This window comes from Xyrauchen texanus, chromosome 20, assembly GCF_025860055.1.
Source record: "Xyrauchen texanus isolate HMW12.3.18 chromosome 20, RBS_HiC_50CHRs, whole genome shotgun sequence".
NCBI lineage: Eukaryota > Metazoa > Chordata > Actinopteri > Cypriniformes > Catostomidae > Xyrauchen > Xyrauchen texanus.
The window spans coordinates 41696513-41722138 of NC_068295.1; the positions used below are offsets into that span (position 1 = coordinate 41696513).

Here is a 25626-nt window from a genome sequence, read left to right on the forward strand (position 1 = left end):
TGGACCGACCATAAGAATCTGGAATACATTAGAACCGCTAAAAGATTGAACTCTAGGCAGGCTCGGTGGGCACTTTTTTTCGGACGTTTTGACTTTACTCTTTCGTACCGCCGGGTTCTAAGAACATCAAACCTGATTCTTTATCGCGCATTTTTGACCACTCCGATTGCCCGTCTACTCCCGAGTGCATTTTTCCAGAGACCTTAATTATCTCTACACTCACATGGGAGGTCGAATCGAAGGTCAAGACGGCCTTACAAGGGTAGCGCCCGGTCGGCTGTCCACCGAACCGTTTATTTGTGCCGGAGGGATTACGGTCCGACGTCATCCAGTGGGGACATTGTTCCAATGTGGCCTGTCACCCAGGAGTTAGTCGCACTACATCGTTAGTCAAACAACGATTTTGGTGGTCACGTATGACTCGCGACGTTCACAGTTTTGTTTTGGCTTGCTCAGTTTGTGCCACTGGTAAGACCTCTAATCGACCCCCAGATGGGCTCCTCCAACCGCTGCCGGTCCCTTCGAGGCCCTGGTCCCATATCGCGCTAGATTTCGTCACCGCCCTCCCACCTTCTCAGGGTAACACGGTAGTTTTAACCGTGGTGGACCGGTTCTCGGCTGGCCCACTTCATTCCCTTGCCCAAATTACCCTCAGCCAAGGAGACAAGCTTACAGTCGTCAACCACGTCTTTCGGCTACATGGCCTCCCGACGGACGTGGTTTCCGACAGAGGACCCCAATTTGTGTCCAAATTTTGGCAAGAGTTTTGTAGATTACTGGGTGCGACTGTTAGTCTGTCCTCAGGGTTTCATCCCCAGAGCAATGGTCAAACTGAGAGAGCCAACCAGGATTTGGAGAGAACGCTGCGATGTCTGGTCTCCAAGAATCCTTCCTCATGGAGCCAACAACTGTCTATGGTGGAGTACGCCCACAATTCGTTACCAGTATCATCCACGGGCCTATCTCCGTTTGAGTGTAGTCTAGGTTACCAGCCACCAGTTTTTCCTAGTCTGGAATCCGAGGTCGCGGTCTCCTCCGCTCACGCTTTCGTCCAGAGGTGTCGTCTCACTTGGACTAGAGCCCGCGAGACTCTACTCCAAGCGGGAGCGCGCACCAAGGCCAAGGCCGATCGCCACCGGTCGAGACCTCCCGTATACGTCGTCGGTTCCAAAGTGTGGCTTTCTACCAAGAACATTCCTCTCCGCTCCGTTTCTAATAAACTTGCTCCGAAATTCATTGGCCCGTTCACTGTCACCAAGATCATTAGTCCGGTGACAGTCCGCCTCAATCTTCCTCCAGTGTACAGGAGAATTCATCCCGTGTTTCATGTATCCAAAATCAAACCCGTATTTCATTCTCGCATTAACACGCCAGCCCCGGTTCCCCCACCGCCGCGACTCGTAGAAGGGGAACCCACTTATTCGGTTGACCGTATTCTGGACTCTAGGCGGAGGGGACGCGGAATCCAGTACTTGGTGGACTGGGAAGGTTACGGTCCGGAGGAGAGAAGTTGGGTGCCTGCTAGAGACATCCTGGATCATTCCCTTATTGATGATTACAATCGACAGGTAAGGGAGTCTGGGGACGCCAGGAGGCGTTCCTAGGAGGGGGGGTACTGTCACGATTCATGAATTCGCTGTTTCCTTCATGTCCCGTTTATTGTTGTTCTGTGTTGTGAGCGTGTGTCAGTGGGCGTTACCGCTCGTTCCATTGATCAGCGTGCCAGCTGATCTCATTCCCCGCACCAGCTGCTGCCTATTCACTCTCATGCATATATACTCATCACTATTTCCTCTCTTTGTCAGATCGTTGGTTTGGTGCCCTCAGTGTTGTCCTTCGTATGCCTGTCCAATTGCTATTCTGGTTCGTGTTCCTGTTCGGTGTCTTCGTGTTCGTCTCGTCTGGATATTCACCTGCACAGGATTAACTCCTTCACTCTTCACCAGCCCCCCCCGTGTTTCTGAACTATTTTGTGTTGTTCTCACCGCTCATTAAAAGGAGTCACTTGCATTCTTGCTTCCGCCTTTTGATTGTCACAGATGTGGTCATTCTCAAACCAGCCTGTCTGACACCAACAATCGTGCCATAGTTGAAATCACTGAGATACATTTTTTTTTACAATCTTATGGTTAATATGAACATTAACTGAAGCTCCTGGCCCTTATCTTCATAAATGTATGGATTGCACTGCTGCCAAATGATTGGCTGATAAGGTAATTGCATGAATAAGTAGGTAGTCAGGTGTACGTAATAAAGTGGTCGGTGAGTGTATATTCAATGTGTAATGAATATTTTGTAAAATGTTCCTCTTCTGGCTTGGATCATAGCATAATCTGAAGACAAACTAAATTGTGACCTAAATATAGTGCAAAAGCCAGTGCAGTGTATGCCAGTATTCATCACTCTTAAAGATTAGCAAAGCACCAATTACCTACCAACAAACATTTATTTATCTTGCATTTGTTCCAGCGTTTCAATTTAAACTTCACATTGACAACCTGACACTCTGGGTTATTCTGAGCAAACTGTTGTACAGGCTAAAGTGCAATTGAAGGTTGTTTGAATGGTGGACTAGAGCTTGTAATCAGATCTAAATGAGTGGTTCACTCTCAGTTAACTTTCAAAATAGCAATTACTCAAGAAACATTTAAGCATATTATTATTAATTCTGCCCATATCCCCTTGCACATCATCCTCACACATTTCAAATGAATTCACAAATATTACTCGTAAATAATTTTGAGACAGACTATTAAATAACACAATATAACAGTGCTTGCAGCATTTTTACCAGTTTCACCAGTAATGTAAATCTTCAACACAGGCATTAGCTATAATGCATTCAAGTAAAACACATAATTCTATATTTATAAAGCTGAAGTGTTTAATTGTTTAGATATTAAAATAATTCCTCCTAGCATAGTATAATAAGCAAAGACAACTATAAGTTAGCAATTTGTAGGCTGATTTCCTTTTCATTTTCAAAACATTGTTCATTACATCTGTTTGTTTGTTTCCCGAACAACAACATAACACTGCTGAACCACCAGGGTAGGATGCACCATTAGAAAAATGTACTTGCTAGTCACAACTGTTTCCTGAAACAATATTAACTATGTCCCACATCTGTTGCTTGGACCACGTTGGGTCGATAATATAGAGCTATCATTAATGACGTCAAACAAGGGGTGTGTATTTAACCACAAATGGAGCGTTGTAGTTCAAACCAAGCAACTTTGAGATGCTGTTTGCAAATGTTTGTTGGAACTATGGTTTTGGGAAACAACAAATCGTTGAACTACTGTGTGTTACTAAAGATGGAACTTGTGACTATAATTGGCTAATGATGCCTTTGAGAAACACAACTCAGTCCACACAATGACATTGGCTCAACCGATGGTGTGAGTTTGGGGCAGGGCTATTTGTTTGTCTGCCAAGGTAGATTAATAAATTATTCTAGAAACCTGTTTGAAAACAAAAATTACTTTTGGAATGCCATTTGGCGATGCAGAAAACATACACTTCAGCTTTAACGTGGTATTAATTCACTACACAGCAGATAATCAGTATTTATTCTTGTTTATCAAATTTCCAACCCTTTGAATGAAACGACCAAATCTGTTGTCATGTCCATGTGTCTGTTGGTTTGTGTATCTGTTATGGTCACTCATTGGCTCTCCTCTTAAAAACACAGAATTCCTTGTTTTCAGGGTTGTGTGGCTGTTTGTCGATACAGGCTGACTTGCTGAGGGACTCTTTGATTCAAATGAGCAAAGTGGCTCAAATCTGCTGTACAGCCTGTTTGCAGGTACTTGTTGCTTTGGCAACAGATCTGATGTGGATAATGTAGCATCTGACCTCTCGTTCTGAGTAATGACCGGGATATGTTCCTGTGTTTTGGCAGTCTCTGCAGCACTTGTGGTTTGGCCTTGATGAAGCTTATCAGTGCTAAATTGTGGTGCAGATGTCTCACCCACCAGGCCAGATTTATTCTCACCTGCATTCCTAAATCTACTACTATTAATGGATTTTATGGAATTGGTAGTGCTACTGTGGCATTTCTTATCTCGTACTGCATCATCATCTGAGAGAATCGTATCGGTGCTGCTTTTAAGACTTGAGCCATTCTTTCTTTTTGGAGAGCCATCACCTTTCTGTGGGATGTTTAAAAGAGATCTTATTTTCTTGGTGCTCCTTTTTAAGAAGCGTGGCGATGTTACCCCAATGGATTTTGAAGGTAGACTGTCCTCTGTGTCTAGAAGTGTTGCTGACACAGTTCTTGAGGGAGGTTCTTGCCATATGCCTGAAGTAGTCGTACTCTCATCTGCCTTTTCTACATCATAATGCGAGATGGATCTCTGGTCCTTTGAGATTTGAGATTCTTTGAGATTTGGAGTGTACCCTTCAGTTCTGGGAAGCTCATTTGTGGAAACCTTGTCTCTTGGTCTTCTAGGCAAAGAAGCATACATATAACTAGAGGGTTCGATCTTTTCATTGTTATATGTATTGGTCCTGGGATCTGCCACACTGTGCCTCTTGTACCAGTTATCTTGTTGGATGTCAGGTTCATTGTTTATAAATTGATTTTTAGTTTTGTTTAGACTGGCATATATAGCATCTCTTCCGAAGTTGAAGTTTGTGTTAGTCCCTGTATAAGGCTGATTCCACTGCGTTGAGGAATAGATCTGGGCATTTGACTGAAATCCTGCTTGATCATGGTTGAAGGATGCTGAATTATTGGTGTAGCTGTTTGTCTCTGGTTGCTCTGGAATGGTAGATGTGAAAACCATTGATGACCTAAGACGAGAGTGCTGAGGAGGCGCCATTTTATTCTCCTCATACTGGTCCAGATAATCGATGTTCTCCCCAAAGGTTGCATTGTTGTTGTTGTTGTTGAGGTAAGACTCTATCCTCCAGGTACGAAGGAAAGACTTGGAGGAACTTGCTAAGCTGGGTAGCTTTTGCCTCATGTTGAGAACTTGTTTGTCGTGGCCATGGTAAGACTGCCGTATGTGTGAACCTCTGTACATCGGGTGGACAACGTAACTTTCATACTGGTTGTCCATGTTGTTGGAGAAACCTCCATAACGGCAGCTTTCTGCTGCTACATTCCAATTACTTGAGCCATACTTGGACAGTTGTGGAATACATGCAGGCTCCTGACGCTTGCCTGCATAGCTGTGTCTTTTGTAAAAATCTGATGTTTCTTGAAGTAATCGATTGTGTGAGGCATGAACCGGCCTTTCTTCAATCTCTCTCACTTGTGAAAACCCTGATCGCCTTTCACAAGTTTGTCGGTAAACTGCATCGAGCGTATGCCTTAAATGGTCTTTTCTTTCAAAGGGGTTATTGGAATGAATGAGGTATCCATCCATTTTGCCATTTGGTCTCATGTCACACTGCCTGTCTGGAGTCTGAAATGGAGTTGGGATAGTCGATCGAGCATACAACGTCCGGAACTCCTCGTCGTAAGTCTCCACTAGTTTGCCTGTAATAACCTGCATAATACTGAGGTTGATCTTTTCATATGACCACATGAAGCTGAAAAACAAGAAAATGACGTAGCCATTAAATTAAATCTTAGCAACATATGCAAATGCAGTAGGCCTACTCTAAACCCATGAAAAAACAATAAATACAAAATGTATCTATTTATAATTTGTAACAAAAAATGTATTATAATCCATCACTCACTTAATGTTGCCTATGACAAATTTAATAGATTTTTTATCAATCGTTTTCTGCCTGAAGTGCAGTTAGTGTTACTATAGTAAATTCAAGGGTAGTGATGAAGAATTCTGTGCCGAATTCAAATGGTTTCCGCTTCTCGTGCCTTGCTACTCACTGATTCTTGCAGAGGTTCTCTCAGCGCCCCCTGGCTTCCTTTGAATGCCCCCCAAGTTGATGTTCTAATTCACTTCAGCACTGTGCAGCCTTAAACGTCACCTTCTTTCTTTTTTTTACGAAGCAAATTATTAATGTATAATTACAAATTATTAATGTATTTTCCCTATATTTTGATTCAGTTCTATAAAATAGGGTGCTTTCTAGTTTATTAGTGGATAATAAGTATACATTTATTTGTTATCTATTTGTTTAACCCTTATGTAAATTAACCCTAGATTTTCTATAGTAACATTCTAGTAACCATGTTTTTTTTTTTTTTTTTGGCAGAAACTGTTTTTACTATGGTAATATTGTAGTAACCATGACTGTGGTAACCATGGTTATTGTTTTGTGGCTACTATGGTTTAACTACAAAATACCATGGTTAAATTACAGTTACTGTAGTAAAAATATGGTTAATTCTCATAAGAAAACGTCACCGCAAGTAAATATAAACTATCAGGTGATTAGAACTGATTGCAGAATTATATCATCAGAGTGTTACATATTGTAATGTTGTTACAGTTACATTACTAGGTTTGCAATGTTCAGTGTTACATTAGTTAATAATAATGTTGTGTTTATACCTGATTATGGGAGGGGTTGGAGTTATGTGGGAGGAGGGGAGTTTCTTCTTGTTGTCATGACTCCTCCGGGGGGGGTGAGAGGCAGCGTGAGACAAGTGTTAGACGGCTGTGATATTGAGTGTAAAGGCGTGGGTTACGGCCATAACAGTAGCCCTATATTTTTGAAGTGTTCAATAAACACGAAATGAGTTCAGTTGTCGTAGTGTTAAATGAGAAACGTTACATTTGGTGTCAGAAGTGACGAACTTAGCGCAAATTCAAGCTGGACCGCAATGGACGCTAAGATGGATGCCGGGGCTCGGGTTAAAGTGAAAGTAGAAAAGACGAAGGATGAATGCTTGTGGACAAACGATCCTTATGTGGAGCAGTGATCTGTGAGAAATGCAGCTGGCTCTATGGAAGCTGCCAGGCTTCGAGCTGCCGAAGCCGGATTTGCTCCGCCCTTAGTCCCAGATGGTGAGATCGCACAGCACAGTTTTCGCGCCGACATGACAGCGCACGCATACGGATCGGATACGTTGGAGATTCAGACCAAACGCTCGCTATCAAAACACCGAAGTACTCGGGTAAGACAGATTGGGATGCTTTTAAAGCGCAGTTTGAACTGCTAGCTGATGCTGCTGGTTGGACAGAAAGACATAAGGCTTTACAGTTAGCTCTGTGCCTCACTGATGATGCAGCTGCCTGCCTGATACTGTTGAGCTCTGGGGAGAGAAATGATTATGCAGCATTAGTTGGGGCTCTTCAGAGACGTTTTGGACAATGTTATCAGCCTGTCCTTTTAAGGACTGAGTTTAATAACAGGCGCAGACAACATGGAGATTATAGGAGCCATTAAGAGTTTTGGCTAATGACATTGAAAGCCTATGCAAACGTGCCTACGCTGACATGCCATCCACAGTCCAGAATGAGCTAGCTAGAGACCGATTTATCCAAGCCCTGAGCCAAGAGAACTACGTATTCAAACGCAGCTGGCTCATCCTAATACCTTAAGTGAAGCATTGGAGCTTGCTGTGGAAAGATAAATAGTGGGAAGTGAAATGGAGCAGGATGTCCTTCCACCAATGGTGCGAACTGCAATTATGACTGATCTACCCACCAGAGAGCCTATACAACGAGATAACACGGCACGCGCAACAACACTGCAGCAGAGCCGCACAATGTCAGAATTTCGCACACGTCGTCGGCTTCTAAGCTGCTGGGGGTGTGGCCAGCCAGGCCACCTGATTATACAATGTCCCAGGTTCAGTGGCATTCAGGGAAATGCCCAAGGGCCCGTGTAGATGGGAGGACGTGGGCCTGTGATGATACTCCCCAAGGTATGCCCACACCTCAAGAGGTGGGTTGGGGGGTGGGGGAATGTGCTACATCGGCCCCTATGGAGACAGTAATAACAGTGGGGTGGACTTATGTCGGAAATTTCTGCCACATACCAATTTTAGTGGGGGGAGTCGCATGTACAGCCCTGGTCGACACAGGATCAAATGCAACTTTGGTGCGGCCTAATCTGGTCCCAGATGGGACTGCAGTAGAACCGACATTAGCTCGACTAAAAATTGTGACTGGTGATTTCGCCCCAATAAAAGGAAAGGGGACCTTTCTGTTCAATGTCGGAGGCCTGTCTGTGTCGTTCCACACGTGGGTGGCTGAAGTGCAAGACCCCTGTATTCTTGGCTTAGACTTCCTGAAGGCTATAGGTTGTGTAGTAGACTTAAGCAGAGACGTACTTGCACTTCCTAATGGACGCTCTGTGCAAATGACCTCACCCTCCCCATGCCCGGGTCCTTCGCCCATATCTGTGTACGCTATGGAGACCTCAAATCATGCCTCTGCTGCTGTGTCCTCAGACCATAGTCTTCCACTGCACGTCATGACCCATCCAATAACCCTTCATCAGCAGCTCGACCCAAATTGCTATTCAGATACAAAACACGTGCTACCACAGATTGGTTCAGCCCAAAGACCCATACAACTCAGTGAGCAGGATTTGGAGCGGGTTTCAGCAGTAAGAGACATCTGGACCAAAAACAGTGATGGGCTGAACCAACAGCAGCAGGATGACTTATGGCAGGTCATGTCAGATTTTAAAGACATTTTTGCTCTTAATGATGATGAAGTAGGCCTCACACATCTTGTGGAGCATGTTATTGATACCGGAAATGCCCAACCCATCAGAGTACGACCACGGCGTCTTCCCCTTACACGACAGGAGGCAGCAGACAAAGAGCTAGAGTTAATGTTGAAGGCAGGTATAGTTGAGCCATCTGAAAGCCCTTGGGCATCGGCAGTTGTCATGGTGCCCCAGAAGAAAAGTTCCAGATGGCGGTTCTGTATAGATTACAGGCCGCTTAATAAAGTAACAAAAACAGACTCATATCCCTTACCTAGAATAGATGAGTCACTCGACTTAGTGGCCGGCTCATCCTGGTTTTCCACCCTTGACCTTCGAAGTGGCTATTGGCAAGTGCCACTGTCAGCAGAGTCTGCTGCAAAGACTGCATTCTGCACAAATAAGGGTCTCTGGCAGTTTAAAGTTCTCCCTTTCGGCCTTTGCAATGCCCCTGCAACATTTGAGAGGCTCATGGACAAGGTATTGAGTGGAGTTCCCTGTCAGGAGTGCCTTGTGTACTTAGACGACCCTTTGATCCATGGTGGTTCGTTCGAGGCAGCCCTCGAAGCCCTGCGGCGAGTACTGGAGAGGGTAGCGGCAGCTGGCCTGAAGTTGCACCCTGATAAATGCCACTTTATGAGATGTGAGGTGGAGTTTCTGGGCCACAAATTAGGGAGTGAATGCATTGGCACTTTGGAGGAGAAGATTTGTGCCATCAGAGACTGGCCGACACCCACTGATCAGAGGCAACTGAAAAGTTTTCTGGGGCTAGCCTCCTATTATAGGAAATTTGTGAAGGGGTTCTCTTGTGTAGGGGTGCCGCTCTTCCGCCTCCTACAGAAAGATTGTAACTTCGATTGTTCTGAAGACTGCCAGGAAGCATTTAACACACTCAAACGGGCATTGATGGAGAGCCCTGTCCTTGTTCCCCCTAACACTGCTTTGCCTTTTGTCCTAGACACGGATGCTAGCAACGTTGTCATGGGGGCAGTCCTGTCGCAAGAAGGGCCAGATGGAGAGAAAGTCGTAGCTTACTTCAGCAGGGTGCTCAGTAAGAGCGAGCGGCACTACTGTGTCACTAGACGGGAGCTCCTCGCCGTGGTCATGGCCGTGAGACACTTTAAATACTACCTATGTGGGGTAACATTCACAATAAGAACAGACCATGCTGCACTTCAATGGCTGTTGTCCTTCAGAGAACCCGAAGGTCAAGTGGCACGATGGCTGGAAGAACTTCAATCTTATGACTTCACGGTGGTCCATAGAGCTGGGTCCATTCACGCCAATGTGGATGCATTATCTAGACGCCCATGCGCTGCTGAAGGTTGCCGCCACTGTGATAAAAAGAGATGCGTGAGAATGAGCTATGTCAAGAGAACATGGCAGCACAGCCTGCCTGTGGGATGCTTAGGGTGTTTGAAACAACAGAATGGAGGCTGCAACAAGAACAGGACAAGGATCTGCAGCCTGTGATGAGATGGATAGAAGGACAACAGAGACCCAACTGGGGGGACATTGCAGGATGTTCTCCGGCTACTAAGGGTTTGTGGTCCAAATTTGACACACTGCGACTGAGCAATGGAGTGCTTCAACGAGCATGGAAGGAGCCTGCTACAGGGGAGGAGACATGGCAGGTGGTAGTGCCAAAAACATTAAGAGAACAAGTCCTAGCGGCCTGCCACGGTAGTACAGGGTCAGGACACTTTGGCGTGTCCAAGACACTTCGTCGCCTTCGCCAAAGTTTCTACTGGGGCCAGCACAGAAGAGATGTGGAGGATTTCTGCAGAGGATGTGATGCTTGTGCTGCCTATAAGGGCCCTCTTGACCAATCACATGCAAAGCTCCAGCAGCAGGCCGTAGGAGCACCGATGGAAAGGGTGGCGGTGGACATCATGGGGCCATTCCCCTGCTCAGAGAGAGGCAACTGCTGTGTACTTGCTGCAATGGACTATTTCACTAAATGGCCCGAAGCTTACGCACTGCCAGATCAGGAGGCAGAGACCGTAGCAGATGCATTAATAGAGGGGATGTTTAGCAGGTTCGGTACTGCAGAGACCATTTACAGTGACCAAGGAAGGAATTTTGAATCAAGACTTTTTAATGCCCTGTGTGAACGGTTTGACATGCAGAAAACACGCACAACTCCGTTACATCCTCAAAGTGACGGGCTAGTTGAAAGATTTAACAGGACATTGGCCCAACAGCTGGCCATCCTTACATCTGATCACCAAAGAGACTGGGACACCCACCTTCCTTTTATCCTCATGTCTTATAGGTCAGCAGTACAAGACTCCACATTGTGCACCCCTGCTTTGCTTATGCTGGGACGCGAGCTTCGGACACCTCCTGAAATGTCGTTTGGGAAACCCTCTGACACACCAACTGTGCCTGCTGGTCCAGAGTATGCAAAAAAACTGCAAGATCGAATGGAAACAGCTCATAATTTTGCTAGGGACCAACTGGGAAAGGCCGGCATGAGGCAAAAGAGGAACTATGATGTCAAAAGTAGAGGAAGACACTTCCATGTAGGCGAGTCAGTTTGGGTATACAGGTCCTTCTCAAAAAATTAGCATATTGTGATAAAGTTCATTATTTTCCATAATGTAATGATAAAAATTAAACTTTCATATATTTTAGATTCATTGCACACCAACTGAAATATTTCAGGTTTTTTATTGTTTTAATACTGATGATTTTGGCATACAGCTCATGAAAACCCCAAATTCCTATCTCAAAAAATTAGCATATCATGAAAAGGGTCTCTAAACGAGCTATTAACCTAATCATCTGAATCAACTAATTAACTCTAAACACCTGCAAAAGATTCCTGAGGCTTTTAAAAACTCCCAGCCTGTTTCAGTACTCAAAACCGCAATCATGGGTAAGACTGCCAACCTGACTGTTGTCCAGAAGGCCATCATTGACACCCTCAAGCAAGAGGGTAAGACACAGAAAGAAATTTCTGAACAAATAGGCTGTTCCCAGAGTGCTGTATCAAGGCACCTCAGTGGGAAGTCTGTGGGAAGGAAAAAGTGTGGCAAAAACGCTGCAAAACGAGAAGAGGTGACCGGACCCTGAGGAAGATTGTGGAGAAGGACCCGATTCCAGACCTTGGGGACCTGCCGAAGCAGTGGACTGAGTCTGGAGTAGAAACATCCAGAGCCACCGTGCACAGGCGTGTGCAGGAAATGAGCTACAGGTGCCGCGATTCCCCAGGTCAAGCCACTTTTGAACCAGAAACAGCGGCAGAAGCGCCTGACCTGGGCTACAGAGAAGCAGCACTGGACTGTTGCTCAGTGGTCCAAAGTACTTTTTCGGATGAAAGCAAATTTTGCATGTCATTCGAAATCAAGGTGCCAGAGTCTGGAGGAAGACTGGGGAGAAGGAATGATGGTCTGGGGTGCCATGTCAGCTGCTGGTGTTGGTCCACTGTGTTTTATCAAGGGCAGGGTCAATGCAGCTAACTATCAGGAGATTTTGGAGCACTTCATGCTTCCATCTGCTGAAAAGCTTTATGGAGATGAAGATTTCATTTTTCAGCACGACCTGGCACCTGCTCACAGTGCCAAAACCACTGGTAAATGGTTTACTGACCATGGTATTATTGTGCTCAATTGGCCTGCCAACTCTCCTGACCTGAACCCCATAGAGAATCTGTGGGATATTGTGAAGAGAAAGTTGAGAGACGCAAGACCCAACACTCTGGATGAGCTTAAGGCCGCTATCGAAGCATCCTGGGCCTCCATAACACCTCAGCAGTGCCACAGGCTGATTGCCTCCATGCCACGCCGCATTGAAGCAGTCATTTCTGCAAAAGGATTCCCGACCAAGTATTGAGTGCATAACTGAACATAATTATTTGAAGGTTGACTTTTTTTTGTATTAAAAACACTTCTTTTATTGGTCGGATGAAATATGCTAATTTTTTGAGATAGGAATTTTGGGTTTTCATGAGCTGTATGCCAAAATCATCAGTATTAAAACAATAAAAGACCTGAAATATTTCAGTTGGTGTGCAATGAATCTAAAATATATGAAAGTTTAATTTTTATCATTACATTATGGAAAATAATTAACTTTATCACAATATGCTAATTTTTTGAGAAGGACCTGTACAGCCCAAGAAGGAAAAAAGGACGTTGCCCTAAGCTAGACTGTCATTGGGTGGGTCCATGTCTGGTTCTGGAAAGAATAGGAGAGGTGGTATACAGGGTACAAATGCCGCCTAAAGGGAAAAAGGTAGCTCTACATAGAGACAGACTAGCCCTGTACAGAGGTAACTCCACCCCCTCTTTTCCCAAAAAACTGTCCAAACCCTGTGACATACAGAACAACATAGGAAATGACCCCCTACCCACAACAGAGATTTCAGTGGCCCAAAATGTCCTTTCCAAAAAAAAACATTCCACATGCAGCCACTTCACATGGCCTGTCCCCTATCCCGACCCTGGCCCCAGGTTTTCACTTCCATAAAAACTCTGACTTTCAGGGCCGTGGTAGCCCTGCCAGGCCAAAGAGGCAGAGGCGACAACCGGCATACCTGAAAGACTTTATTTGCCCCTCAGAGACGAGGGTCTGTCTTTTTGAAGGGGGGGCAGTGTAATGTTGTTACAGTTACATTACTAGGTTCGCAATGTTCAGTGTTACATTAGTTAATAATAATGTTGTGTTTATACCTCATTATGGGAGGGGTTGGAGTTATGTGGGAGGAGGGGAGTTTCTTCTTGTTGTCATGACTCCCCCCCCCGGAGGATGGGGTGTGTGTGAGAGGCAGCGTGAGACAAGTGTTAGACGGCTGTGATATTGAGTGTAAAGGCATGGGTTACGGCCATAACAGTAGCCCTATATTTGTGAAGTGTTCAATAAACACGAAAAGAGTTCAGTTGTCGTAGTGTTAAATGAGAAACGTTACAATATAAAGAAATATTGTTTACCTAAAATAGCTTCAATGTAGTTAGCTACTTTTTGTTATTAGCTAGTATTGGAGCTAAATACTTTTTAAAAGAGTAGCTTGACTGTAGTTTAACTACTATAAGTTAAGAGTAGCTTATGATTAGTTTCAAAGCAGCATCCCCGACACTGGTTTTTTGACATGTTGTGAAGAATGAAATGTCGTGTTGCACTGTGCATGCATGTCAGGATTGTACAGTATCTACAATCGGGGAGGAAAATGATCTTGTTATTGATGCACCCAATCTGCGATTAAATGTGCAATGTGCACATAAAAACAACAGAACACCAAAATGAGTCTTGAAATTAATGCAAGGTGACAAATTTCTTTTTTTTTTATGCTTCTACAATCAAAACACATTTTTAAAATGTTCTTTATCCCTTAACATCAAAACAAACTGGATTTAAGTCAAAAAAAATATTTAATAGACCGTATCAACCTGACTACAGTAGATTACACAAACAAAAGTAATTTATAAGGGTAGAAATTGTTTATTACAACTGCGCATTTTCACTTTTTACAGTTCATAACAAGAAGAAGAGAAATAAAAACAGCCTCACCTGTATGATCCAAAAAATGCTGTTTGGCAGTCAAAAAGGATAAATTTCTGGCCCATTCTTCCATGGAACTTTGCCCCAGATCTGCAACAATATTCCTGGCCTTTCACTGTACGTACCCTCATGTTCTGCAGTTAGGACAAAACAAATTATATAGCTTTTCAACAAGAAAACATGCAAATAAAACTATTGATAAGACAAATACCATCAAGACATGCTAATCCTGTTTAACAACGTGATGACAAGTGTGCATGGTCTCTGGTTAACAAACATCATTGCTGCTTTGCAAACACAGAAAAATAATAACAGTAATTCTGTCTGTGTTAAAGTCAAGTGTCAGGACTTATCCCCGCTGTGGAGTTACAAAGCTGTTAAAGCGCCTTACATGAACCATCTGTGTAACTACCATAGTTTGCACCCAGGCAACACTAATGACAATGTGCGTGTACTGTAGTATGTGACTGTAAAATCAAAGGTTCTTGGGTTCAGAATGATGTCTGTTTCTACCTTTTTGTGCAGCTGTGAAACATGCCAACTGCCTAGAGATATATAAATGTAAAGCTGAATGAAATCCATGATAGCAATTGTATTACAAAAAAATCAAAACTAGCCACAAACTAGCCACAAATGTGTTGCAAATGTGCAGCTCATTATTTTCACATGCAAATGAGCTTGAGAATCGCTGCAAATGTTTTCCAGAAGTTTCCAGACCTTCACTGGTAGTGGTGAACCTCAGACACACTTTTGGCAATAATGGACAATTTGCCGCAAGTTTGCCGCAAAGCTCATTTGCATGTGAAAATGATCTGTGGCAAATTTGCAGTAATTTTGCACTGAAATCTCAGTTTTGTTAGGGTGATGGCAAGATGTCCTTCAGTAGCTGTTGCTATGCTGCCTATCTGCCTTTTAATACATGTAGGAGTTAATTGGAATATAAAAAATCATCAGTCACACAAATACCCTGATGACGGATCTTAGTGAGGTGTGGTGAGAAAAATCATGATTGCAATTAAAAAAAAAAAATGTATGCTAATTTCCTCTGGGCTAGGTAGGAGGGATGGGATGGTGTTTTCAGCTCATAGTTGGCTTGTCATCAATGTATTCATATTTCTGGGGAACGTCATACTTGAAAAGACATGTTTCATCACTTTGTTGCAAGAAAGTCAACATGACTAATGGGTATCAGAGGCGTAATGTACATTTTTTTCTTCTTTTTTTTTTTAAGGTGCACCAGTGGAAGTTCTTACTCACCTGTTGCTCTAGGCGAGATAAGACATGACTAAAGGAAAATAAAAACTTAGCAGCTCTTTATGTGGAAGAAAAACTAGTTGGGTGTAGATGTCACTTTTTACTACAGTTAACCTTTCCGTATAGACAAATATCTTACAGTCTTGGTAACGAAAACAGCTTAAAAAATGTTTACCATTATTGCCCAGGAAAAAAAATTACAGTTCATTGAACACACTTTGACCTTATGCAGCGAGGCATGTTGTCACTAGAGATGGAAGTTTGATTATTTTCTGTGAACCAGTTCTTTCGGATGGTTTGTATCAATTAACCGGCTAAAAAAAACTAAACAAAACGATGCTGCAGTTCTTTTACCTCATCATGTAATGATGTCACAAGGTCATAATTCTAACATTGTGATATATGCGCTCAAACACATACAAATAAAGCCATATGTAATTGTTTATTGTGGATTACATTTTATTCGATGAAGTTATAATAATAAGGGAGTTTATTTGCATCATTGTTTCATTTAGTGATCTTGGATATGTTTCCTACATTAAACTTTTTTACCTAAAACATCCAGTACAGACACTGATATACAAATGCGGATATTCTACGTGTCTAAGTGAATAAAGTAGTCTTAATCAACTAATCCTTTTTACAGAAACCATGACCCAGCTCTTAACATCTTCAAATATAATCTGCATGCACAATACTCAATAGTAAAATTCATTTACATCCCTCAACTGAAAGGTATTTGCATGCTTTAATAAAATTTGATTTTATGAAACTAGTTGTATGTATATTTCCAGTACACATTATTTGTTTTTAAATAAATGTACATTTCGCCCATTCAAGTCCTCTGTACACGCATGCTCATCGTTTCAGGAGCTTGCTTATTCTCGGTTCTCGGTAAATGCGAGAAAGGCAGAGTTCAGTCTGATTTGCGAGCTAGTCGGAGTGGTACATTACAAAGTCAAGAGTTGGCAAAATCGGACAACACTAGTTCTAGGATCATATTATTCCTGTTTATCGACTAATTTCCAGCTGGAGTGTCACACCGGGTTCACACATCCTCCGTGAGCAGGGCGGTCGCGTTGGACATTCAGATTGGCCGTGTCTCTTCCGCGAAGAACAGCAGCACCTCTGCACAGAAAATTAAGTTATCTATGGGATCCTATGGCAAATGTTTTCTTTAATACGGTCATAATAAGCTGAGGAAGGCTGCTGGACCAGACAACATTCCTGGCAGAGTGCTCAGAGGATGTGCAGACCAGCTAGCAGATGTTCTTACCGACATCTTCAACATCTCTCTGAGCAGCGCTGTTGTTCCAACGTGCTTCAAGGCCACCACCATCATCCCCATGCCAAAGAAGTCTTCAGTGTCCTGCCTCAACGACTACCGTCCCGTCGCACTTACACCCATCATCATGAAGTGCTTCGAGAGGCTCGGCCATGAGGCAGATTAAGACCCAGCTGCCCCCCTCACTAGACCCACTGCAGTTTGCGTGATCATTCAAACCGCTCAACGGATCGATGCCATCACCACAACCCTCCATCTGGCCCTCACCCACCTAGACAATAAGGACTCATACGCTCGAATGCTGTTCATAGATTTCAGCTCAGCATTCAACACAATCATTCCCCAGCACCTGATTGGAAAGCTGAACCTGCTGGGCCTGGACACCTCCCTCTGCAACTGGATCCTGGACTTCCTGACTGGGAGACCTCAGTCAGTCCGGATCGGGAACAGCATCTCCACCACCACCACACTGAGCACTGGGGCCCCCAGGGCTGTGTGCTCAGTCCACTGCTGTTCACTCTGCTGACTCACGACTGTGCAGCAATGCACAGCTCGAATCACATCATCAAGTTCGCCGATGACACCGACCGCGGTGGGTCTCATCAGCAAGAAAAACGAGTCAGCATACAGAGAGGAGGTGCAGCGGCTGACGAACTGGTGTAGAGCCAACAACCTGTCCCTGAATGTCGACAAAACAAAAGAGATGGTTGTTGACTTTAGGAGAGCACAAGGTGAACACACTCCGCTGAACATCGACGGCTCCTCTGTGGAGATCGCCAAAGCACCAAATTCCTTGGTGTTCACTTGGCGGAGAACCTCACCTGGTCCCTCAACACCAGCTCTATCACCAAGAAAGCCCAGCAGCGTCTCTACTTTCTTCGAAGGCTGAGGAAAGCACATCTCCCAACCCCCATCCTCACTACATTCTATAGAGGGACTATTGAGAGCATCCTGAGCAGCTGCATCACTGCCTGGTTTGGGACTTGCACCGCTTCGGACCGCAAAGCCCTGCAGAGGATAGTGAGGACAGCTGAGAAGATCATTGGGGTCTCTCTTCCCTCCATCAAAGACATTTACAAAAAACACTGTATCCACAAAGCAACCAGCATTGTGGACGACCCCACACACCCCTCACACAAACTCTTTACCCTCCTCCCGCCTGGCAAGAGGTACCGAAGCATTCGGGCCCTCACGGCCAGACTGTGTAACAGCTTCTTCCCCAAGCCATCAGACTCCTCAATACTCAGAGACTGGTTTGACACACACGTGTCCTGAGTTGCACTTTAATTACTGTCACTTTATAACTGTCTGCTACCTCAATAACTGCTATGTGCATAGAACACTATCTCATAGTATGTTATGTTTACATTTTTAGAAACTGCCATCTTTTTGCACTACTGAGTACTGGTCGGCGCTGCACTGTCTATTGTCCTGTTCATTGTCAGTAATTTGTTGTACTGTCCTGTACTTTTTGCACATGTTTGCACGTGCACTTTATATAGGTATATAGAGGTAGTTTATATAGGTATTTTATTTCGTTGTGTAGTCTCATGTGGTCCTATGTTGGTCCTTTGTTGTTTTTATGTAGCACCATGGTCCTGGAGGAACGTTGTCTCGTTTTGCTGTTTACTGTACTAACTGTATATGGTTGAAACGACAATAAAAACCAATTGACTTGACTTGACTTGAGGTTATTGCTGCTTCTAGGACAACAGCGGGCAGTCACGTGCACTTCATCTTTATCAGCACACTAAACCCAACCCTGAAGCTTACTGTCAGTGGAGTAAAAATGTAATCTTAGAGGGAAAATGTGACCTCAGAATCACGCTCTTCATTAATTATGTGGATCTGATTACTTTCTGGTTTCAATGTGGGAAAACACTCTATTAACGCAACACACTATCTCCCCTCAGGTGAAGGGAAACACGACTGAACTGATGCAAACATTTCTGATGGTCTGTAACTCGACAGAATGGGGTCGATTTTAGGGTACTTTAGGGTACTCGACTTCCCATGTGATCATGTTGTTGGAATCCACAACTTCCTATTATTTATCCCTCTGGACAAAGAAATAAGGCATTTTCCTTCTGCAAATAACACAAGTAATAGCATGAAAGATTTTCAGTTTGTTGCTGATATTTTGTTTTTCGGGTTATTCTTTCTGACAGTCATTTGTTTACACTGACATCCCCATTAGCCAAAATAATTCAATGATCATAAATGAGGAAATCTGTTCCTTTGTAGGAATAAGAAAATAATAGTTGGCATATGAAAATGGACATATATATATATATTATATATATATATATATATATATATATATATTTAAAAAAATCAAGATAAAGATTTTAGGTTCAACTTAATCTTAATTCATTATACTTTTAGATGTTGGTTATAACTAGTCATCGTTTTACATTTTTCACCACTGTCAAAAAGCTATTCACTTTTACTAGTTAGTTTAAATTTTCTTGCATTGTAAAAAACAATGGTATTATTAAAGTGCTAATTGTTTTTGTTTGAAAAGTTTAGTTCCTGTTCATGTCATGTGTCCCCCTAGTCATGTGATGTCCTGTTTTTCCCTCCATGTCTTGTTTTCATTGATCTATTGTTTCATTAGGTTGTTATCAGTTCTAGTTTGTAATTGGTTGTTGTCTTGTTTAGAGTTCTGTTGGTTCATTGACTTACGTTCTCCCAAGTCCATGTATTTATACCATCATGTTTGCCATTATCCTTTGTCAAGTATTGTTAATGTAACTCGGTTTTGGTCAAGTCATAGTCATAGTCAAGTCCATGTTTATTTCTCATTTTTTGTTAGGGTTTTTGGAATTTACGTTTTGTTTAATAAACTGCACTTGGGTTCTTCACGTCATTGTCTCTTCGTTAAGCAACGTTACAGAATATTTTAATTTCCAAAAATTAAAGCACAATTTGAAAAGATAATTGCATGATTATAGGCAAAAATATCTGGCCTTGCTGCCCTGACAAATGATGAACATACAGGAGAGAGAGAGAAAAATGAACTACCTATTTCTTAGAGGACAATAAAATTACTTGTCAAAGACCCATATATGTAATAACATAAACAATATTTAATTTGTTTACGTGTGTACCTTTGACACATTTATTTGACTTGAATCAACACAAAAATACTGTGACGTGCATTAATATGGTGTAAGGATATTTTACCCTGAGTTTCTGGATTTGGACGTCTTGTTTTTCTACCATGGTGAGAAAACTTTTGAAGTAGTCATGGTCGAGTAGAATGTAAACAGGAACCCCCCTAACGGAGGCATCGACCAGCTCTTTAAAGATGTCCACATCAGTGAAAATGTCCATTACGATTGCAATGACCTGTATTGACATAAAAATAAAAACATAATAGAAACATCAGTTTCAAATGATCCTTTGGGCATTCGCTGAACAATCTTTATGATTTTCGCCTAAACCATAGTTTTTAGAATCCTACAGTGGTCCCAGAAAGTATTTTGGACCATTTTGGATGTTATTGATGGGCGGGCTGGGTGGGACACTTTTTACCAGGGCCAATTTTGTCCTCAATACTTTCTGAAACACCACTTTTTGTCTAAGATAGAGGACATATTCACTTCTCCACTTCTTGAGCAGGAGTTTCCATTTAGATTGTGTGTGTTATAATGAGTGGTGATGGAATTTGATATTTTTAATGTTATGATGAGTAGAGCACTTATTGCAGCAGTTATCAGTAACATTTACAATGTGTACAGATTATATAGTATACTCTAATTTTCTGCAGCTCACGCTCTGTTCCAGTAAAATCGCATAGCAAAATGTAAACAAATGTGTCCCTGCTCATGATATGCACCCACTGATGTACAAATGCAATCTTGGTTTATTTGAAAAAAAAAAAGAAAAAAAAAAAAAGAATTATATTAGGACTTCTCATATTCGAAGCACAAAGTTGTACAATACATAAAAAAATAAATAAAAAAAAAGATTGTAAACGTCTTAAATCAATGACATTGCTAAGAATTACATTGAGTTGAACAAACCCATGAGTCAGCAAGAAGCTCATTTTATTGGAACAGCACTCTACATTTACCTGCTGCACAAACCACAAGAGTTCAATAACCTAAAATGTGGTTATCAGGAAACCGGCAAGTGATGACATGCATTTGCTCGGGCAATGTGCCCAATATTAAATAGTGAGGAGTCAGGTAGAAGATTATGCTGTGTGTATTAAAACATTTAGCCAGATTATTTAGTGATTCTGGAGAACCAGCATTCCACGCTTCAAGTCATGACAGGCTTTTGATGTTCCGTTGATGCTGAATGAGAGTGTGCCTGAGTCTTAACACAACCTACACCACACCCCATAGAACAATACAACAAAATTAAAATAAAGACAAAGAAAGAAAGAAAGAAAGAAAGAGAAATAAAACAAAAAGATGTACAGTAGGTGTTTTTTCTACAGCATGATATGAGCATGTTTTTTCTATTGTCAACATGTGCTGTATGTTGTTCAACTTAAACACTACAGGTCAAAGGTTTGGACACAGGACACTGAATTTATGTTTCTTATGATCTTAAAAACATTTGGATTTGAAAGTGCTGTAAGTGATTCTATTTATTTTTTATTTTGGAGTACCATAAATAAAATCTATCCACTACCCCATAAATTTCACTGAAATAGGTGTCCTGAGAAATCACACATGTCTCTGTGACAGAAGCAGACTCTAAAAATAGCAAAAAATAATCATGAAAGTGGCCCATGCTTTTTTATCTATACAATCAGAAACACCCTATCTGTCAATCATTTTGTGTGCTCCTTTTTTGACATCACAATGGATTTTTGCATTAATATATTGGGAATGAGATTTTCTTTTCTTTTTTTTTTTTTAATTACAGAACTGAGAATAATATTTTTTTTTTTTTTTTGCATTATTGTAATGAGAATGAGATTTGTTTTATTACAGTAATGAGAATTATTATTATTATTAATAAAGTTTTTTATTTATTTTTACTTATTTATTTGCATTACGGTAATAAGAACATAAAAATTATGCCACAATGCAAAAAATATATTAATTGTCATTTAATAGGTTTCATTTTTTTAAGCAAAATATAATTTTTAAATTTTTTCTTATGATTTTGAGGTTACAATATTCACGTTCACATACAGACTTTTTTTAGAATATTACATGCAATTTCCAGTTTAGAGGTCATGTTTCAACACGACCCTTTTGAAAATTCTGGTAAAGTTTGCTCTGGCAATTTTCCTTAATGCAAAGTTGTATCATTACTAAAACTATTTCCTTATTGATGATATGTGTGAACTGCACATTTGGTACATTTACCAGTAAAGGCAACCCAACAATGCTCCTGAAATTTACCTTCTTGCATATGTGAATGTGGCTCAAGAGATTCGCCCATTTACAATGGCGAAACAACTAATAATTTGTAATATTTACCTGGCACATTAAAAGTGCACTCAGTAATTTTTCCTCATTAAAAAAGTTTGACTCCTAAAGACATGAATTGTAATTTTGTAATATATGTAGGAAATTATGACCAATCACATTAAAAGTAAGACTACAGTCATATCAGTAACCTTATAAAAGCTGTTTTATTCTACATGGAGAGGGTCCACACATGGGGCTGCCATGTTAGAATCACATGACCAGCTGAATACTACTCACTTAATCTCAGTAACCATCCTGTTATTTGACACATTCACTCATTGATTAAAGTACTAAATGACTGACTGTGAATACTATATTTAATTGATTTGAAATGATGCTGCATCCAAGCCACTAGGTGTCAGTGTAAGTCCAAGATGACACAAAGACAAAAGTTACTGAGTGGACCGTTAAAATAGAATTAATTGGATGTGTAGTTGCCAATGTGAAGGTTTATCCAATCCCATTTTAGAACTGGAACTATCAATTTTAAATTGTAAAATAAAGGCTGGAAATAAAAAAGGCCCATTTGAGCCATGTGCTTATATAGCTCACACTTACACTTGTAATCTGGTTTACTTACACATTAACCATCAGTACAATCTATGTGACTTGTGTTTTATTTTTAATGTATGACTCAGTGTCTCCTCTCCTCTTGCCTGTACTTTAAAGAACAATTTCAGCCTTTCTAATGCACTTCTTTATGTGTCATTGATAGAGACTGAAAGGTCATCATTAACATCTGGCACAATCCAAATTAATGATATGTTTTTAAGGCTTTTAAAATTAATTTGTTCTGAAAATATGCCTTATCAACTAATGCATGATACAGCACATGGACATCTATCTGCACAATTGTCATAATAATGGTAATTACAGTGATTTCAAAAGCTTGCATGGGTATTTACATTTCACACACCTGTTGCCACTATATTATGCAAAAACATATTGACTCACTAACCAAAGAATTTATAGACTCATTTAGCAAAGAAGAACTCCTTGGGACTTCACACAATAAATTGCAGATGTGCTGTTGACATATCCCAGTGTTTCCCCTAGGTTCATTCAGCAGCGGCGCACAAGGTTAATTTAATATTCTTGACGCAACATAACACTTTCAAGCCTCATTCAGCTGTGCACTTTTTATTCTGCAAAAGAGACCCCAACAAATTAAGGATTGCAGGGTATCAGAAAGTCTCACTGACCAATCAGTTAGCGCTTTCCTCATAAATATTAATGAGTCTTCCACTGTCATCATAACCGTATGTTCTGGAGCACATTTTGATTGCTTCAGAAGCAGACGGAAACAGTGCTACATGTATCAATTATCAACATGGCCCAATGGATAGAGCAGCGCGAGTGCAGAACAGGTGCTTTAACTCACAGACCACGCAGATCATTATCAACAGCGCTAGACAGTAAACAATTATCAATACAGCAGAATGGAAAGAGAGTTGAAACTAGTTTAAAACAAACAGACCCCACATTCTAAATGGCAATGACAAAGAAAACATAAACTAGAAGTCATTTCAGTTCTCATATCACAACATCTACAAAAATGTACCATGGCTTTACTGTAGTAACACTAACTGTATTAATTATGGTATCTGTAGCATAAAAAAAAAATATAAATGTATTTAGACTGCTATTTTTCCTATTTTTTTTTTTTTTTATATATATATAGAAACCATAGTTCCTAACCATGATCGTGAGGAGCCATGCATGGTTTTACCAATGGTTACCATGGTCTTATTACAAATATCATTGTTAAAACTATGGATATTATGGAAGAACATTGATATATTTTCATAATGATTATGGACAAAGAAATCAATTTTCCATCTTTATCAAATCTGTCCTCTTGTAATGCTCTCTGATGGAAAATGTAAAGTTGTTTTGTTTTCCTTCAGAAATTCCAGAGATGACTGTAGTCTAATCAGCAGGAGCCTGAATAAATGAATCTGTTAAGAAGAGCCAAGTTAGTCACACTATCAGAATTTTTTCCACAGAGGTTTCTGTTGTTAATGTCATAATTTACATCTGCATCCCAACCTTAAAATCAATTCTTTATGGTCAAATGTGCATCAGTGCCCAAAATATGCAATATTATTGGTAATTGCATGGGTTCAACCAAAGCAGGTGCTGGTGCCACATTTTCAACCTTTGAGGGCACAAATAAACTCTTATGTGGCCCGGACTAAAATTGAATGCAGCAAAAAAAAATTTAATGTCACTTTTTCAGGACACTGTATTTTAAAGATAATTTTGTTAAAATCCAAATAACTTTACAGATCTTTATTTTAAATGGTTTAAACAGTGTTCCCCTTTTGTCACTCACTCGACGTTGTGTCAATGTAGTGACACTAGGGGTCTCTCTTGAGAGCCTTGGTTACCTCTTATCTTTGAGAAAAGGCCAATGAGAATTGGTGAGCAGAATTCCCTCAGACATACGAGTATAAAAGGAGGGAAACAAGCGTCTGTTCAGACAGATTTTTTCTTCGGAGCCGAGCAGTTGTGTTTCAGCAAGCTAAGTAAAATCCACTGCTGTTACACTCACCTCTAAAGAGCATACGCTGTTGAAAATATGGCATTCCTCTTCTTCTGCACGCCCTGAGTGCTTTGACAGCCTTCTAAAAGAGTATGTAATTCTCTAAAAGAGTAAACATATTGATGTTGAACATATTTTTAAAGACTCACCTTTTTCAAGATGCCCTTCCTTATGTCATTCCTGGATGCGGTCGTTACCTCTCCGCTTCTGACAGGCACTTGCGCTGCCACTCAAGTCTGGGCAGAGATCACAAAGAGGCAGCATTTGTGGACGGCTCATGTTCTCACTACAAGAACATGACCATGGCAACGTTGCGGTCGCGGCTCTCCTTCTTCCGGGGGAAGGCCACTCTAGCCGCCCCTCGTGTCGTGCCTTCTACCACGGGTATAACTCTTGTAACCTCTGTTCCCTGATGGAGGGAACGAGACGATGTGTCCCTCTCGCCACAACACTGTGCTAAGCCGCTGAAATGGCCGGGACCTTACTCGGCTCCTCAGCTCAAAACCTGTCTGAATAGATGCATGCTTCCCTCCTTTTAAACCCGTAAGTCTGGGGGAGGAGCATGCACATTCTGTTCGCCAATTCTCTTTGGCCTTTTCTCAAAGATAAGAGATAACCGAGGCTCTAAAGAGAGACCCCTAGTGTCACTACATCGACACAACGCCTCGTTCCCTCCATCAGGGAACGGAGGTTATGACAGTAACCGAGAAGTTTTCCTTGCTTGTTCAATGAATCATAAACAATTAATGAACAAGCACCTGTGGAACGGTTGTTAAGACACTAACAGCTTACAGATGGTAGGTAATTAAGGTCACAGTTATAAAAACTTAGGACACTAAAGAGACCTTTCTAGTGACTCTGAAAACACCAAAAGTAAGATGCCCTGTGTCCCTGCTCATCTGCGTGAATGTGCCTTAGGCATGCTGCATGGAGGCATGAGGACTCCAGATGTGGCCGGGGCAATACATTGCAATGTCCATGCTGTGAGACACATATGACAGCACTACAGGGAGACTGGA

General features: G+C 41.6%; 1 protein-coding gene across 2 annotated transcripts in view; it reads right to left on the reverse strand.

Moving 5' to 3' along the window:
- Positions 1–2339: 2339 nt before the first annotated feature.
- LOC127660464 (protein FAM83B-like) overlaps positions 2340–25626 on the reverse strand; it is a 41573-nt gene continuing 18286 nt past the window's right edge. For both annotated transcript variants that reach the window (XM_052150715.1, XM_052150717.1), the window contains 3 exons: positions 19811–19975; positions 14095–14219; positions 2340–5541 (listed from right to left, as the gene is read on the reverse strand). In XM_052150715.1, the coding sequence (XP_052006675.1) occupies positions 3564–5541; positions 14095–14219; positions 19811–19975 (2268 nt within the window). In that variant the 3' untranslated portion in view covers positions 2340–3563. The remainder of the gene's footprint in view (positions 5542–14094; positions 14220–19810; positions 19976–25626) is intronic.